We start from the raw sequence: 18,908 nt of genomic DNA, 5'->3' as shown, positions 1-18,908 counted from the left end.
CTGCACCCTGGTGACACACCCCTACTCCAAGGCCCTGCATGTGTGGGTGGTTGTGGTGGAGCGGGAAGGGGGAGGCAGCTGGAGATGGGGAGGGAAGGAAGGGAGGGGCAAGTGACCCCTCCCTGGGGCCAGCTCCCCGCTGACCCCAGTAGGCACCCCCATACTCCGCGACCCGCCAGGGAAAGGGGGCCGAGGCCCATCCAGACCGGGGCCCAGTGCAGCAGCGCCGCCCGGCCCCACAGAGCCCGGGACAGTCCACCCAACCCCACCACAGAGAAAACTGCACCCACCCCACCATCCACTCATCTTCCAGACTACATAAGACAATAGACGCCCAGGCTGAGATCTTCCTCCACCTCTCCTGTATCTCCCCCTCCTGCAGAGAGAGTTCCTGAAGAGAGGAAAGCTCCTGCAAGATGTGACGACCTCCCTCACCAGTTGAAGAGCCCCCCAGGTGGCTCGACGCACCGGCGGCACCCTGCTCCAGGGCTGCACCATTTGACCTTAGAACTGAAGAAGCTTCTCGGATGAGAGGTGAAACGTCTTCAAGCAACTTAAAGAAGTCCAGACGCTTTTCTTTGCAAGCTCCTTTGACTACGATGACCTGGATGACTGAGAACCTTCACAGACATAGTTTGGGATTGTAATATTACAATATGGCCGTTAATGGGTGTAAGAAGGCCTGGAATGGGAACAAAGAACTGGGGTGCAGGGCAGGAGGACAATCAACCCCCACCCCCAGGCCAGGAAGCAAGAGTTACTGAGGGTGAGGGGCAGACAAAGGGCAAACGGACACTACCTTAAAAGGAGATGGGGGTCAGGGTGTCAGCACCCTTGGCCACTGTACTAGTGTATTTCCATTGTGGGGATGTTTACTGTAGGGGGGAGGAGACCAGAGGTTATAACTGTAACTGTTGTGTGGAGTTCTTTAGATCAGCCTTTAGCATAGGACTGCATAGGATGCAGTGTGCTGATCTCCAGATGGATCTGTAAGAATAATGGGTAATAAAAGGATTGTGTAAAACATGGAAACATCTCAGCGTGATCTCTACCAGGACCAAAAGAATTGCAGAGACTGGCGTTGTCTCAACAGTCGCAAAAAAACTTTTAACATATTTTCAGGTGAGAATGTAGCTGTGTAAACTTCAAATATCTGAGCCGACCGACACATCATCTTCAAACCCCCGCGATCTGCTTGGGTTAAACATGATATTTAAGTCACTTTGATAACTTAAAAATGTTATTGTTTGGCTTTTTCAGTGTTTTATTTGTTCATGAGTAAATCGGTTTGGCTGAGATTAAAGTTATTAGATTAGATTAAATTTAATTTAATTTTATTAATCCCTCGGGAGGGTTCCTCCGGGGCTTTCACACAGCTGAATAAACATCAAACAGAAAATGATTAAACAGAAGTTTGAGACGGTCGAGAGTTTACGTCAGCGCCCGATTATATTTTAAATAGCAAGGAGCAGACGGCAGAGTTTCACTCCACCGAGGGAGCTCGCGCCGTACTACCCGGCTTTCTTTAGACCGCGAAGGCCGGGTCCTCAGGTGGAAGCAGCCTCTTAATTTGGATACCACCGCTGTTTACGGGCCGGCCAATAATAACGGTGACATTTAACGTATTTTATCCGATAGATAAACCCTGTAAAATGTATTTATCCCCCCCGGCCCAACAGCCCTTTTGAATGTCTCCCTAGTATGGCCACAACACCTCACTCTTGGAGCACTTTTTTGCCACATGTATCGCAAACCACGTCTCAGCTGTTTGTGGAGGTAAAATACGTCCGCACATGACTCCAATTACGCTCGGCCATTGCTGTGAGTCAAGGGGCTGCGAGACATTTATACAGCCGTATTTCGCACATGACTGAAAGGTGGAAGAGGAAGTAGTTCCTTTGAATGTAGACAATCCGAATGTTATAGTTTCTTTCCACTGTGTTCCTGTTAATGATAAACTACAAATTTAATCTAAATTACTAAAACATTGATATTTTAATGTGAGAATCGATATATTTTTCGTATTTTTCACATTTTTTTAGTATGTGACACGTGGTATTGTACGACTTTAAAAAAATAAATGATTATAATGGAAAGCAGCTTTTACAATTTCATTTTACTATGGTCATGCAAGAGAAATTACTCTGGTGTTACTTCACTTATATTTTTATTGTTGAATATTCTTTTTCAATTATATTAACTTGTAATTTCAATTCTATGGTCATTTAGATTCTATAATAGTACCATAACAGTGGCACACGCAGGTACTGAAACAACAAATTCAAAGAAAAAAGAAGATTGCTGCTACTAAAACTGACTAAAGTTAAAATAATGTCTACATCTTACTCCTGAAAAATACAGAGGAGCAGAATCTCTTTGGTCACAGAAAGACTAAATCTTTTACATCAGATGGCAGAGGGCACTGCAGACATTCAAGTCTAAATCCTTTTTTAATATTTTGTGGCAATTTTGGATGTAACTCGAGTTTTCAGCAACTTCTTTAATGACTCTTTGATCTCCTGTGTCTGAAGAACATAGATAATCGGGTTTAACATGGGAGGCAATACAGTGCTCATAGAAAGGCTTATGATTCTAGCATTTGGATGTATTACACTCCCAAAGATATACACAAATGTAAATGGAAGGAAATAAATTGCCACTAATGAAAGGTGACCTGTGCAGGTTTTGAAAGCTTTCACTCTTTCCCTAAATGTAGAAATTTTTGACAAAGAATAGCCAATACAGCTGTAACTTCCTACGATAAATGCCAGTGGAAACCCAAGAATTATAACTAGTGTCAAACCAGCAATTGCACGATTGGGGGTAACATCATTGCAGCCAAGACGATACATAGGACCATGATCACAGAAATAGCTCTGAATAACAACAGACTTACAAAAAGAAAGTCTTGTGAGAAGGCCAACTGCAATGAGTATAAGAGTTATGGCAAGAAGCCAGAAAAAAGCGATCAAAGATAAAATGAGCTTGTGGCTCACTCTCATTTGATAGTGCAGCGGGTACATGATAGCCATGACTCTGTCAAAGGACAATACAACCAGATTAAAACCTTGCATAAAAATTGAAGTAAAGCAGAAAAACATGAAAGTCAAGCAGTCATTGTAGGAAATATAATAATGGTTAAACAGAAAAATGTCAACAACCTTTGGAACCAAAGCAGAGCTACTTAACAGGTCTGTAAATGCAAGGTTAAAAACAGCAATATATTTAGGACTTCTCAACATGTGATCCAATGTTATTACAATCATCACTAATGTGTTTCCCACCACTGCAAGAATGTAAATAAAACACAGAAAGACAAAATAATATCTAATATTAGGTATGCCAATAAAACCACTTATTATAAAATATGCAGGTCGCACAAAGGTGATGTTGTTCTCAGCAGCTGAGTTAATCAATGCCATGTAAAGAGCTTCTGTTAATCTTCTATAATTCTCTGTACTCGTTTGTGTAGGCTGCCTCTAGTTTGTGAAGGCTAGCTACAAATAGAAGCAGAGCAACTTTGTGCTCTGATACTTATAGCAGTACTCTGTTCTCTTGTGTACTGCTCTCCTCATGTGTGTGCATGTGTGCATAGGGTACACAATTCAGCAGCCAGCCAAACACCATTCAAAATACGGGAGTCAGATAATAGCGTCAAAGCTCCAGGTGCTTTATTTTAGGTTGCAGCTGTACAGCAGGTCACAGTGGTTGTATTGGACTACCTGGGTTCACAAGTGTTATCCACCCACTTAAAAAAAAGAAAGAAAGAAATAGGCTTGTCCCTTGTCTTCTTGGCAGCTAAAGGTCAATCTCATAATTCCCATTCATTGCTAAGACTTATAATATTATTATTGTTAATAATAATAACTTAATTATATCACCCTTTCGAAACATCAAGTTACAGTGCTTTACAGCTCAAATAAAAGCAACACATAGAACAGATAGAAGTTAAATCTACATGTTAAAACATAGAGACCCATAAACAGGCATATAATCAGCCATACTGAGGGATATTCATCCCTACATACACGCATACATGGCTAGAAGGCCCTGGTTAGATCCAAAAGGTCGGCTGCATTGATAAGGTGTGCAGGGCCCTGTCCATGTAAAGTTTATATGTTAATAACATAATTTAAAGTGGATTCTGAATTTCATTGGAAGCCAGTGAAGGGAAGCAAGGATAGGTTTAATATGTGACTGCTGGCTAGTTTTCGTTAGCAGCCTTGCTGCTGCATTCTGAACTAATTGAAGATGAGCTATGAAAGAACTGAGAGATGTACGTGAAAAGTGAATTGTAATAATCAACACAGGAGAAAATTAAAGTGTGTACTAAAAGTTCAAGATGACAAACTCACAGTAAAGGGTTGTTGTTCGCAATATTTCTCAGATGAAGGAAACAAGACTGGGTAACCTTTGAGATATGACTTTCAAATTCAAGTGTTGATCTTGGTATCAAAAAGGATACCAAGGTTTTTAACCAGATGATTTGATGGTATTAGCGAGGGCACTGATGTACTGGCTAACTTTGAATGTTTGGGCCGAGCACTAGAACCTCAGTTTTACTTGAATTGAGATGGAGGAAATTAGAATACATCCAATTAGCAACACATGAGCGGTGCAGATGAGAACATACATTGATTAATATGAATTCATATTACTCATTTTACAGACCCAGCTAGTCTTAGAGTGTCCAACAAGATTTTGATGTAATGTAATATAGGCGAATATTGTGTTTTCCTGACGATGGACCTGACCTCTGCCTTTCATTCTGTTGAACATTATATTTTGCTCGACTGGCTGAGACGTTCTACCTGAGTTTGCATAGCTTCCACCTACAGTACATACACATGCACTTAGTGAGGTTAGGTTAATTGGTGATTACAAATTGCCCATTGGTGTGAGTATGAATGTTTGTCTGTGGTTTTTTTTCTTCTTTTTTTAAGTTTTAGCCTGTGGGAGACAGGTGTCATAACCACAAAACCTTCTGTAAATTAATAGCATTAATCCCACATGAGCCTCCCTCCATATGCAGTTACATGTTGTCATAAATGCTGCCAATGGAACTTGCGTATCACACACAAGTTTTCTTATAAGCAATGAATGCAATACGTTAATGATTTGTGAGAGAATGTCATGGTCTGTGGGAGCAGCTTAGGGGCTTTTTGCATTTTGTCATCAGTATTGTTCCCTGGCTTCTCTCCTGGGCGGAGCCACCTGGGCAGCACCTGAGCCCCAACCGCTGCCAATTACACGAGGACTATTTAAGCCAGCGCTGCCTGCTACTGATCGCCAGTTTGTTCAGTTACCTACTGCAGTAACTTAGGGATAAGCCCTAAGACTACGATTTTATATATTTGGTTATGCTGGTATTTTTAAACAGTGCAATAAAAGTTTTGTTTGACAATTTTCTCTCCTTCAAGCAGGCCTGCATGATTGGATCTGAAAGCGTTATGTAAAATTTTTGCTGGAAAATGATCGCAAACTGAGCTTCTCCACATTACAATGGGCTCTGGAGAAAGTCACTTATTTGGGACGCAACCAGATAGGGAGTCCCTGCCTAAAAGGATTCAGCGAGGTAATCCATTCTAAAATTCTTTTTTTGTTCTTTTTGAAATGTCATCATATTGCTGGCAGTAGAAACTTAATGCGACACGAGAGGTTCGGCTATCAGCAATAAACATGAGGACTGACTGGACTGACAAAAACTTGACTGACTTGACACCAATATGCAAGATTGCACCTCCACCCACAGAGCAGAAAGGGTGGAGGATGAAAGCAACATCTTAGTTTTGCATGTCTTGTAGGCCATGCGGATCTTTTGGTTGCCAGTTTTTTCTTTGTCTATTTACAAGCAGTGTGTTAATATGACCTTGTATTGTTTACAATGCAAAGGTCACTGTTAGAAAGTGTGCATACAAGATGCACTGGGCTAACATCTACATCTACTTTTTCTACAGCAGAGGGTTAATCATATGATTTAATCACATGATTTGCAGCAGGAAACACCACTGGCCAATTTTCTAACCACAGGTTTGCAGGCCTGGAGCAGAGCTACTCCATGGGAGAAGCCCTGGAATTTTTAAGAGAGAATGGGCAACTTTATTGTGCATCTCTAATTGTTTTGAATTGACACATGGCAAGGACCATGTGGCAAAAGGGGTTTGCCAGGGTAGTTTTAATTTTTAATTACAGGTGCAGTGACCAAACTGACGGAAGGAGATCATTCATAAGATGCAGACTGAGACCTGGAGAGAAGGCTTCAAGAGCACCAGATGGGCGACCAGTCTTATCCCCAGAGATCAGAACAAGAGCTATTGAAGAGGCACATGGGTTACAGAGAGAGCACAGCTTGCTGCAGGAAGCTTGCTGCAGGAAGCTCGCTGCCGGAAGCCTGGTGGGTACGTCTGAAAGTGATCAAAAGAAAGTGGTCGGAGCCGAAGTGGACAGAACATCGCACGCTGTTCGACTGAAGGGCAAAGGCGAAGCCGGGTAGCACTGGAGCCAGTGTGCAGTAGCTGAGGAGCCAGGAAAGTCGGTGAAGGAACAAGGAGCAACTTGAGCACCAAAGGGGGAATCGAGCCCTGACTCAAACGAGTCAGAGAACACCCAGACCTCAACCACGGGGGCAAAATAATCCCGTGGTCTGTGGCCAGGTCTCAGGGTAGTCTACCCCTGAGACTGAAGAAAGAAGAGGAGGAAGAACGCAGAGACTCACCCCACGCTGGAAAAGGAAGACTGAGTGAATAGATGTTGATGGTTGTCTACTCCACACCACCCTATTCAAGCAGTTAACCTAGGAAGTGGGAAAAGCATTCACACAAAGAGAGTCCGTCAGGTTTAGGAAACCAGTTTTTCCCCAGGATGAAGGACAGGTGTGATGTGATCTCTCATTGGAGAGATAAAAAGGGGGATTGTTGAGAATAGAAATAAATCAACTTAAGTTGTGCGCTATTTGAACACCTTGCCTGCCTGCAGCACTAAAGGACTCCGTGAGAGACGTCTGTCTCGCCCTAGCAGCACCTGTCCCTCTCCTCCTCTTCAGTTCGCCTCAACATACGCTCGTCATATTCTGTGATATTCTTTACTCTGAGGTGTTTGACAAGGTTAGTGATGTTGCCACAACCATACATGCCAACCCTCCCGATTTTTCCGGGAGAATCCCGAATTTCAGTGCCCCTCCCGAAAATCTCCCGGAGCCACCGTTCTCCCGAATTTCTCCCGATTTTCCACCCGGACAACAAAATTGAAAAACCATATTGCAGAATTCATAGCGCGGCCCAGCCAATTCCAGCTACTTAGTTTTAATATTACTCTTATTTCTCTTTCTGAGTCGTGTTGAGAATAGATTCTGTAATATACATCAGAGTTAAAGAGAATATAGTTTGGTCGAAGATCAGACACCAGCGAGGGAGGATAAGAAGGACAGACGCAACAACATTGTCATCCCCTATGTACCCGGTGTATCAGAAAAACTCAGGAGAGTTTTCTCCAAGCATGACATCCCGGTGCATTTCAGACCCAGCAACACGCTCAGACAAGAACTGGTTCACCCGAAAGACAAAACTCCAAAACACAGACTTAACAATGTGGTGTATGCGGTACAGTGCAGCGAGGAATGCACAGACCTCTACATTGGAGAGACCAAACAGCCACTTCACAAGCGCATGGCACAACATAGAAGAGCCACCTCCACAGGACAAGACTCAGCAGTCCATCTGCATCTGTAATATTACAATATGGCCGTTAATGGGTGTAAGAAGGCCTGGAATGGGAACAAAGAACTGGGGTGCAGGGCAGGAGGACAATCAACCCCCACCCCCAGGCCAGGAAGCAAGAGTTACTGAGGGTGAGGGGCAGACAAAGGGCAAACGGACACTACCTTAAAAGGAGATGGGGGTCAGGGTGTCAGCACCCTTGGCCACTGTACTAGTGTATTTCCATTGTGGGGGTGTTTACTGTAGGGGGGAGGAGACCAGAGGTTATAACTGTAACTGTTGTGTGGAGTTCTTTAGATCAGCCTTTAGCATAGGACTGCATAGGATGCAGTGTGCTGATCTCCAGATGGATCTGTAAGAATAATGGGTAATAAAAGGATTGTGTAAAACATGGAAACATCTCAGCGTGATCTCTACCAGGACCAAAAGAATTGCAGAGACTGGCGTTGTCTCAACAGTCGCAAAAAAACTTTTAACATATTTTCAGGTGAGAATGTAGCTGTGTAAACTTCAAATATCTGAGCCGACCGACACATCATCTTCAAACCCCCGCGATCTACTTGGGTTAAACATGATATTTAAGTCACTTTGATAACTTAAAAATGTTATTGTTTGGCTTTTTCAGTGTTTTATTTGTTCATGAGTAAATCGGTTTGGCTGAGATTAAAGTTATTAGATTAGATTTTATTTTATTTTATTTTATTAATCCATCGGGAGGGTTCCTCCGGGGCTTTCACACAGCTGAATAAACATCAAACAGAAAATGATTAAACAGAAGTTTGAGACGGTCGAGAGTTTACGTCAGCGCCCGATTATATTTTAGATAGCAAGGAGCAGACGGCAGAGTTTCACTCCACCGAAGGAGCTCGCGCCGTACTACCCGGCTTTCTTTAGACTGCAAAGGCCGGGTCCTCAGGTGGAAGCAGCCTCTTAATTTGGATACCACCGCTGTTTCCGGGCCGGCCAATAATAACGGTGACATTTAACGTATTTCATCCGATAGATAAACCCTGTAAAATGTATTTATCCCCCCCCGGCCCAACAGCCCTTTTGAATGTCTCCCTAATCAATCACACTTTTCCATTACTGTAGTTGTCGATGCCAATCTTTTTTTGCTCCACCTCACTCTTGGAGCACTTGCCACATGTATCGCAAACCACGTCTCAGCTGTTTGTGGAGGTAAAATACGTCCACACATGACTCCAATTACGCTCGGCCATTGCTGTGAGTCAAGGGGCTGCGAGACATTTATACAGCCGTATTTCGCACATGACTGAAAGGTGGAAGAGGAAGTAGTTCCTTTGAATGTAGACAATCCGAATGTTATCGTTTCTTTCCACTGTGTTCCTGTTAATGATAAACTGCAAATGTAATCTAAATTACTAAAACATTGATATTTTAATGTGAGAATCGATATATTTTTCGTATTTTTCACATTTTTTTAGTATGTGACACGTGGTATTGTACGACTTTAAAAAAATAAATGATTATAATGGAAAGCAGCTTTTACAATTTCATTTTACTATGGTCATGCAAGAGAAATTACTCTGGTGTTACTTCACTTATATTTTTATTGTTGAATATTCTTTTTCAATTATATTAACTTGTAATTTCAATTCTATGGTCATTTAGATTCTATAATAGTACCATAACAGTGGCACACGCAGGTACTGAAACAACAAAATTGCTGCTACTAAAACTGACTAAAGTTAAAATAATGTCTACATCTTACTCCTGAAAAATGCAGAGGAGCAGAATCTCTTTGGTCACAGAAAGACTAAATCTTTTACATCAGATGGCAGAGGGCACTGCAGACATTCAAGTCTAAATCCTTTTTTAATATTTTGTGGCAATTTTGGATGTAACTCAAGTTTTCAGCAACTTCTTTAATGACTCTTTGATCTCCTGTGTCTGAAGAACATAGATAATCGGGTTTAACATGGGAGGCAATACAGTGCTAATAGAAAGGCTTATGATTCTAGCATTTGGATGTATTACACTCCCAAAGATATACACAAATGTAACAGGAAGGAAATAAATTGCCACTAATGAAAGGTGACCTGTGCAGGTTTTGAAAGCTTTCACTCTTTCCCTAAATGTAGAAATTTTTGACAAAGAATAGCCAATACAGCAGTAACTTCCTACGATAAATGCCAGTGGAAACCCAAGAATTATAACTGGACTCAAACCAGCAATTGCACGATTGGGGGTAACATCATTGCAGCCAAGACGATACATAGGACCATGATCACAATAGTAGCTCTGAATAACAACAGACTTACAAAAAGAAAGTCTTGTGAGAAGGCCAACTGCAATGAGTACGAGAGTTGTGGCAAAAAGCCAGAAAAAAGTGATCAAAGATAAAATGAGCTTGTGGCTCACTCTCATTTGATAGTGCAGAGGGTACATGATAGCCATGACTCTGTCAAAGGACAATACAACCAGATTAAAAGCTTGCATTGAAATGAAAGTAAAGCTGAAAAACATGAAAGTCAAGCAGTCATTGTAGGAAATATAATAATGGTTAAACAGAAAAATGTCAACAACCTTTGGCACCAAAGCAGAGCTACTTAACAGGTCTGTAAATGCAAGATTAAAAACAGCAATATATTTAGGACTTCTCAACATGTGATCCAATGTTATTACAATCATCACTAATGTGTTTCCCACCACTGCAAGAATGTAAATAAAACACAGAAAGACAAAATAATATCTAATATTAGGTATGCCAATAAAACCACTTATTATAAAATATGCAGGTCGCACAAAGGTGATGTTGTTCTCAGCAGCTGAGTTAATCAATGCCATGTAAAGAGCTTCTGTTAATCTTCTATAATTCTATGTTCTATCGTTTGTTTAGGCTCTATTTTGTGAAGCCTAGCTACAAATAGAAGCAGAGCAACTTTGTGCTCTGATACTTATAGCAGTGCTCTTTTCCCTTGTGTCAGCTGTAAGCAGGCCAGTTTACTCCGCCTCCATTACAGACAATTAGACATGGAAGTAGTAATATTTTAGTTTTGTAAAAAAATTTGTGAAAAATGATTGTCGCTACATTACCGTTCAGTTTGAGGCTTACATCAGAAAATTATATGTTTATTGTTCTCACGTGGTATGGGACAGGATTATTTTTAACAAACAAAGGACATTTTGCCTGATAATTATTTTTATCCTCTTGTAACTTTACTGTATAAAGAGCTAAAACCTCCAAAGTTTCAGAAGTAGTTTATCGTTATAAGAAGTGTTTGTGAACTAAAAATCAAGAATGTGGGATGCTGTTTGCCCATGATTTCGAGAGCCCAGCATGTGCTCCCAACGAAGGGGAAACAAATTCTTTCAGGGACGCCCACCCCAGCATGACACATACCCAAAAAGTTTCATGGTTTGAAAAAAAAAAAACTATGAAAAACACTTTTTTTACGTTTTGTATAGAAATTACACAAAATACAGTCAAAGGTTAAATGTGATAGAAATAGCTTACACTGACATACATTTTGAAAAAACATGAGTGTTGTGAAGCCGTGTTTGCATTTATTTGCAACGCTTTCCACTCTGGATGTCTATTTATGTTAAACTTTAAGTTTAAAATGGTCCATTCTACAACCTGTTTTTTTTTTAGTTGTTGTATATAAACATTATTTTGTGCTGCTTTTGCACTTCTTTTTCTTCAGAACCAAAAAGTTTTGAAATGCATATAATTGCATTTTAAATTACATTTGAATAATACTTTGAATACTTAGATTTAAAGTTCTGCTAAAAGTTCAAATAAAAAGATCAGTATTGCTGAACTGCAAAATATCTTGGGTGCAGTTGTATTTTTGCACACAAGTATAACAGAATAGCTTTAGTGTTTATTAAAATTTTACTATGAACTTATACAAAATGTAGCAAGACAATAAACAAACAGTTTCATTGATTATGAATTAGACAATATCGGATTCATATCGGTATCGGCAGATATCCAAATGTATCTTTCGGACATACAGAGCATACAGTGGTATCGTGCCATCTCTAGACCTCACCCCTAGTATAAGTCGTGCCCTTCCCCTCCAGACCAGGGATGTGATTATTAAAGATTATGAAAGGCCTGACGGGGCAGCATGGTGGCTAGCACTTTTTCCGCACAGCAAGAAGGTCCCGAGTTCAATTCCACCATCAGGCTGTGGTCTTTCTGGAGTTTGCATGTTCTCCCCGTGTTTGCGTGGGTTCTCTCTGGTTTCCTCCCACAGTTCAAAAACATGCAGTCAGTGCCATGTGAATTTAGAACTACTCGTATGCTCAAACATAGTGGTTAGTAATGGGTCAAGCTGTGGTTGGCACAGATGACCAATAACAGAACACAACTCTGGTTCAGATTGACCATGATGTTCCTCCCAAGCACTCATGCAACCCACCCAGCAACTCCAATAAGACTGGGTACTCTGAACTGTTTTTGGTGTACAGACACAAATGTCATTGAGAAGCCATTCTGACCTCATTTGGTGATTTGGACTATTCCATTTCACAGCTGTTGTTACATTTTTTTCCCTTTATCTCCTGTACAGGCCAACGCAATCTATTTATTGTTTCAGGTTGTAGTATTACACAACATTTTCAGATCTAATAGAAATAAAATTAGTGTTTTGTAATTCATTCAATGTATTGTCTTTATTTATAACTGGCATTATTGTTTCATTCTATTATAGAATCTTACAAAAAAAGATGCAAAGTTGTATTCCATTGTGCTTTATTAGCTGCTTCGGTGAAAAACAAATCAACAATGCAAAAATAAAAAATAACCATTGCAAAACAACATACTGGAAAACAGTTATTTATCACGTGATTGCTTCAAACAACACTTGGGCACATATATGCCTGACTGTTTGTGGCTGTTTTGATCTCGCTCGCTCTCTCTTAACCAATCAAATCTCACTGTGGTAGCAGCTTTAAACTCGGTATGACCCAGGTTGATAGAGGGCGCCCAGTCTGGATCGCATTCCAGCATTTTTTAGGCTGGTTTTCCTACAAAACACAACAAACATTAGCCCGCAAAGTGAGTTGTGAACAGTGAACAAAGCAGCACAACGAATTCTATTCAAATCAATATAAGGCTTATTTGTAATCTACATCAACAATTATGTTATGATAAATTGTGTAATAACTACAACAGAAGACTGCTTGGAGCAGACTAACATGTGAGCTGGAGTGTTCTGGAACGTTATATTTGGTCTTCGAATGGCTGCAATCCAGGCCATCCGTCGGCTCTTTGTTACTTCGGAAACATGGCTTGAACAATTTCTCTTCCACGACAGAATCTGATAAAAACCGATCTCTTTACCCGTCGGCTTCCCGTGGCTGTCATGCAACCTCGCTATTGCAGTTAATAATACAACACCTTCTTGCCATTCTTTGTGTTCCTTTTTATCGCTGTGTGACTGTTTTCTTGTAAAAGCCTGCGTGCGCTCGTACCTACAATCCTTTGCGGTTTTACCCCGGAAATGACGTCACATTTTCAATCTCTATAACGCAGTTCACCCTTCGCGGCCTCGCTGTTCCGTTGATTTTTTTTGTGCATGCTTTTTTTTTACAGTGCATTGTGTTCTGCGTCCTGATTGGCTGCAGACCATTGTCAATCTCATGCCATGTCTCCTGTACAGTACAGAATGCATTCAGCTTGTCAACTTTACATAAATGTTCGATCACTCGCAGTGTGACTGCTGTACAGTATGTCTGTAAGTTTTCTCCCCAACAAACACCAATGTCGATGAAACGTTTTGCACCATCAAAGGCAACCGTGGGTGCCTTTGGATTCATTTTATAATCCATCCATCCATTCGCTTCCACTTATCCCTTTCAGGGTCGCTGGAGCCTATCCCAGCTATCATAGGGCGAGAGGCGGGGTACACCCTGGACAGGTCGCCAGCCTGGGCCAACACACAGGGACAACCATTCGCACTCACATTCACCTGCACATTCACACCTAGTGGCAATTTGGATTATCCAATTAACCTATCCCCACAAGCTGCATGTCTTTGGACGGTGGGAGGAAGCCAGAGTACCCGGAGGGAACCCACGCAAACACGTGGAGAACATGCAAACTCCACACAGAAAGACCCCGGCCTGATGGTGGAATTGAACTCAGGACCTTCTTGCTGTGCGGCAACAATGCTAACCACCGTGCCACCATGCAGTATTTTAAAATACTGGACTTATCTTTCTATGAAGGTTTAAACTTTGAGAGTGTTTAAACAAGAGAGAAAAGTATGAAAATGTTCATGCCTGTCTGAGGAAAGTGTATACCATCCAATATCACCCAGCTTGAGGAATCCAGATCCTCACTCAAACCTGGCAGCTCTACACTCACCTTCAAGACTGAGGACATGGTGAGATATGGTGAGGTGAGGTATATATATACATATATATGTATATATATATACACACACACACACACACACACACACATATATATATACACACACACACACATATATATATATATATATATATATATATATATATATATATATATATATATATATATATATATAGCCATACTTGACTGTGGATCTCCACAATGTCCAGTGACTTATGACATTGTGATTGAGGAGTTATAGAGTCTAACTGCTGTTGGGATGATCTGCGAAAGCGCTCCTTCCTGCAGCGAGATGTGATGTGTAATGTAAAACAGATATAATGTGAAGCATTACCAATATTCCAAGATTCTTCATTTGTCACGTGCATTGTCATACAAGTACAACCCACAGTGAAATGTGTCCTGAACTGCTCCTTGACTGTGCAAACATTATAAACAATAAGTAAATTTAAATTTTTAAAACACCCAGAATTTTTTAATTAAAAAACTAGAAATGTAAATTGTGCAAATGGAATGTTAAAGTGCTTTGTGCCATATTACCACAGCAATCTATTAACAGAGCAATGCAAGTGGAATAAACAAAATGACCAAAGTAATGTAAGTGGTGTAATTTAACAGAGTAATTGAATGAGTGACCAGAGTAATATAGTGTAATGTAAACAGAGTGACCAGAGTAATGTGAACAGAATAACCAGAGTAATATAAGCAGTGAAGCAGTATGATCAGTGTAGCAGTGTGTGATGTAATAATAAATCAGATATAATATGAAATGTGACAGTGAGAATTATGAAATATGACAAGAATATGATAATAAGGTTGTGTTCCAGACCCTTATGGTGATGCTATGAGGGGAGTGGGGGCATATTCTGATTTAGGACTCAGATGGCCTGAGGATAGAAGCGCATCTTGAATCTCTCCGTTTTTGTCCTGATAGTGTGGAACCTTCTGCCTGATTGCAGAAGTGGAAACAGTTTGTTACTGGAATGGGACGAGTCCTTTAATATCTGAACTGCTCTGGACCAACATTTCCTGTGGTAACTGTCCAGTAGGGAAGGGAGAACAGACCTGCAGCAGTCGTCTGCCGCATGGACCACTCTCTGAAGAGTTTTTGGTCATGAACACAGCTATTCCCATACCAGTATGTTCTGTGTGAGGATGCGCTCCACAGCACCTGAATAGGAAGTCCTAAGGATCATTTGAGAGACCCCATCCCCGTCGGAGATGGTACAGGTGCTGCCTGTAGAATGACCACTCGGTAGCTTTCTTATGATGCTGCTTTATTGAGCGTGTATCCAGCATGGGTTATAACAGCACAACAACGGGTGTGGCAGCTAAGAGAAGAACTGGACATAGACGGCCCTGCCGCAAAGCATGTCCTAGTGGCGTAAAGCCGCAACGCCCACCCGCTCGACACAGGCAACCCAGTATATGACATCTCCCCCCTTTTTCATGTTATTTCCAATAACAAACCCCAAATAGAACAGCAACGACACAATGATAACATGTGACACTATAATAGCCTCTGGGCGATTCTCTTAAGGACCGGGCACAAATGGCTCACTGTCGGCCCGAAGGGCAGTGTCCACAAAACAGGACTTATTAAACATGGTAAACCTTTACGGTAATTAACTCAACCAGGTAACAGCAGTATTGGTTGCAGCTGAAAACACAAGTGCAAAACAGCAACAATACAACATTCCCACTCCCCAGTCCTTCCTTCTGTCCCATTACCCCAGTGTCTACAGATCCAGCCTCTTGACTGGCTTGCGTACCCGGCCGCACCTCGTGCGTAACTGATCCGGTACGTCGGCGTGAGTGGGTGCAAGCGTTGGGGCAAGACTAGGGGCCAAAGGTGGGGTCTCTGGAGTGCACGCACCAGCGCACTGAGATGGCAGCTCCTCAGCGTCCACAGTGGGTGTTGGAGGGGGTTGTGGCATAGCCCGTGGAGATGGTTCGAGCCGGAGATGGCGGCGGTTCCGTCGCAGCACCGCACCTTGGGGTGTGGCAACGAGATAGGACCTCGGAGTGACGCTCTCCTTGGAGATGATGGCCGGTGTTGCCCAAGCCTTCTCCTGGTCCAGCTTAGTTAGGACAGCATCCCCTGGATGGAGTGGAGGTAGGGGCTTAGTACCATGGCGGCGGTCGAAGTAGAACGCCTGCTTGGCCTTCTGACCAGCATCCCTGCGTTTAACCTCTCTTTTGTTTGGCCATTTAGGTTGAAGATTCTTCTCCAAGGTAGGCTGGGTTGTCCTGATCTTCCGCCCCATAATAAGTTCCGCTGGGCTGAAGCCTGTAGTGGTACAGGGAGTAGACCTAAAGCACATTAGTGCTATCAGTGGGTCAGTGTGCCGGAGGATTTTCTTTGCAGTCTGTACTGCCCTCTCCGCGTGACCATTTCCCTGTGGGTGGTGGGGACTAGACGTTATGTGAGCGAAATCCATCTCTCTCGTGAAGGCCTGGAACTCAGAGCTGGAGAATTGCGGGCCATTGTCACTCACCACCTCGTCAGGGATCCCAAACCTAGCAAAGGTCGACTTCAGTTTCTGAACAACTTGGCCACTGGTCGTGGATGGTAGGTGCAGTATTTCCAGAAAACGTGAGTAGTAGTCCGACACAACAAGATAATTATTCCAGTTGTGTTCACAGAGATCCAGGGCTATCCTTTGCCATGGACGATCCGGCAAAGGTGTGGAGATGAGCGGCTCCTTTGTCTGTGTTGGCCTCTGTGCCAGACATGTTTGGCACTGCAGCACTGCATTCTTTAGCTCAGTGGAGAGCCCCGGCCACCACACAGATGAATTAGCCCTATCCCTGCACTTGGTGAGGCCTTGGTGCCCTTCATGTAGTTTGTGTAGAATGGCTGTTCTCTGTGACTTTGGAATGACAATTCTGCAGCCTCGTATAACCAGGCCATCAGCCTCTGATAGCTCGTTTTTCACTTTCATGTACGCTTTAATGTTCAATTGCACACTAGCTCCGTATGCAGGCCAACCCCTGCGTATGTACGTGATGACAGTCTGTAGTTCAACGTCCGTTGCAGTGGCTGCTTTAATGCTTTCCATTCGGCTTGGGGACGCTGGAACGCCCTGTAACACGGTGGCTATGTAGCAGTCCACTTCACTGTGAGTGCTAGTGTCATCCTCAGCCCGAGTCTGTGGACTCCGTGACAACGTATCGGCGATGACAAGCATTTTGCCAGGGACATAGACGGCCTCCGGCTTGTACCTCATGAGCCTCATCAGGAGGCGTTGACACCTCAATGGAACATTGTCAAGGTCCCGGCTATTGACCAGGGGCACCAAAGGTCTATGGTCGGTCTCAAGCCTGAAGCGATCTAAGCCACATAGATACTTATCAAACTTCTCACAGGCCCAAACACTTGCCAAACACTCCTTTTCGATTTGTGCGTAGCGTGTTTCAGCCTCCGTGAGGCGTCTAGAGCAGTAGGCAACAGGTTTCCACTCTGCGCCATGAAGCTGAAGCAGCACAGCCCCAAGCCCGTAGCTACTGGCGTCGGCAGATACGGCTGTGAGTCTGTTGACGTCATAGAAGGCAAGAACAGGTGCTGATGTAAGCGCTCTCTTAATGTTCTCGAAGGCTGCCTGCTGTGGGTGGCCCCAGGTCCAATTGTTTTTGCTTTTAAGCAACTCGTACAGTGGCTGGCATACGGTGGCAAGAGCAGGAATATATCTGCCCAGGTAATTAACCATTCCTAGGATCCGTTTAAGCTCTTGCACATTTTCTGGTGACGACAGCTGAAGAATGGCGTTCACTTTCTCAGGGTCTGGCCTGACCCCATAATAGTCGATCAGGTGCCCTAGGAAGCGAAGCTGGCTCTGTCTGAAGGAGCACTTCTCTCGGTTGAGCTTCAATCCGGCTAACTCAATGCGCTGCAGCACCTTCTCAAGTCGGGTGTCGTGTTGTTCCATGGTGGCCCCATAGACCAGGATGTCATCCATAAAGACCTCCACACCTTCGAGCCCCTCTAAGGTCTCCAACATCTTTCGCTGAAAGATCTCTGGTGCACTTGTTATCCCAAAGGGCAGCCTCTTAAAGCAATACCTGCCAAATGGCGTGATGAATGTCGTTAGTTTGCAACTCTCGTGATGCAATGGGATCTGCCAAAATCCACTGGCTGCATCCAGCAAGGAGAAGACCGTTGCCCCACTCAACCTGGACATGGTTTCCTCAGGGGTAGGCAAGATATAGCGCTCTCTTTTGACAGACTTATTCAATTTTGTCAGATCGACGCAGATCCTGGCCCTTGCTGTGTTCTTCTTCAAGACAGGCACCATTGGGGCACACCATTCGGTAGGTTGGGTCACCCTCTCAATGACACCATGGTTCTCCATTCTTTGTAGTTCCTCCTTCACTTTCTGCAGCATGGGGAAAGGCACACGGCGTGCCGTATGCACCGCGTATGGCACAGCATCGTCCCTTAACTGAATTTTGACTGGCTCAGTTTTTAGTGTTCCGTGTTCACCGTAAAGTGGTTGGTTCCTGGTGGCAGTGATCGTTGCCTCATCAATTCTTCTCACCAGGTTCATCTGCACTGACAAGGAGCGGCTGAGAAGGTTGCTAACTCTGTGTCCACGAACCACATACACCTTGGACAGGTAGTCTTTGCCTTTATAACTTATTGTGGCCTTTAAGTAGCCAAGACATAACAGCTCTCCTCCGGGGCTATCTAGAGGGAGATTAGAAGGCTCTAGTGTTCTCTTATGAGCAAGTGTGTGGAATGTGTCTTCATTTATGATAGTGACATCTGCTCCTGTGTCAATCTTAAATTCTATTGGGGCAGAGTCTAGCAGTAACTGCACAGTCCATGCTTCACTATTTCCTTT

The 18,908-nt window shown here is 43.0% G+C and overlaps 2 protein-coding genes across 2 annotated transcripts; both read right to left on the bottom strand.

Moving 5' to 3' along the window:
• Positions 1–2,450: 2,450 nt before the first annotated feature.
• or80a8 (odorant receptor, family 80, subfamily A, member 8) lies at positions 2,451–3,422 on the bottom strand. Its single transcript, XM_084941651.1, has one exon. The coding sequence runs from the start codon at positions 3,420–3,422 to the stop codon at positions 2,451–2,453; it is 972 nt and encodes a 323-aa protein (XP_084797777.1).
• A 6,159-nt stretch (positions 3,423–9,581) lies between these two features.
• Positions 9,582–10,523, bottom strand: LOC146379218 (olfactory receptor 1500-like). Its single transcript, XM_084941335.1, has one exon. The coding sequence runs from the start codon at positions 10,521–10,523 to the stop codon at positions 9,582–9,584; it is 942 nt and encodes a 313-aa protein (XP_084797461.1).
• Between the last annotated feature and the right edge of the window lie 8,385 nt (positions 10,524–18,908).

This window comes from Perissodus microlepis, chromosome 10 (genome assembly GCF_051167445.1).
Source record: "Perissodus microlepis isolate ML-2025 ecotype Zambia chromosome 10, ASM5116744v1, whole genome shotgun sequence".
Classification (NCBI taxonomy): domain Eukaryota; kingdom Metazoa; phylum Chordata; class Actinopteri; order Cichliformes; family Cichlidae; genus Perissodus; species Perissodus microlepis.
The sequence above is the reverse complement of the archived record's forward strand: the minus strand, read 5'-3'. Positions and strand labels throughout refer to the sequence as shown.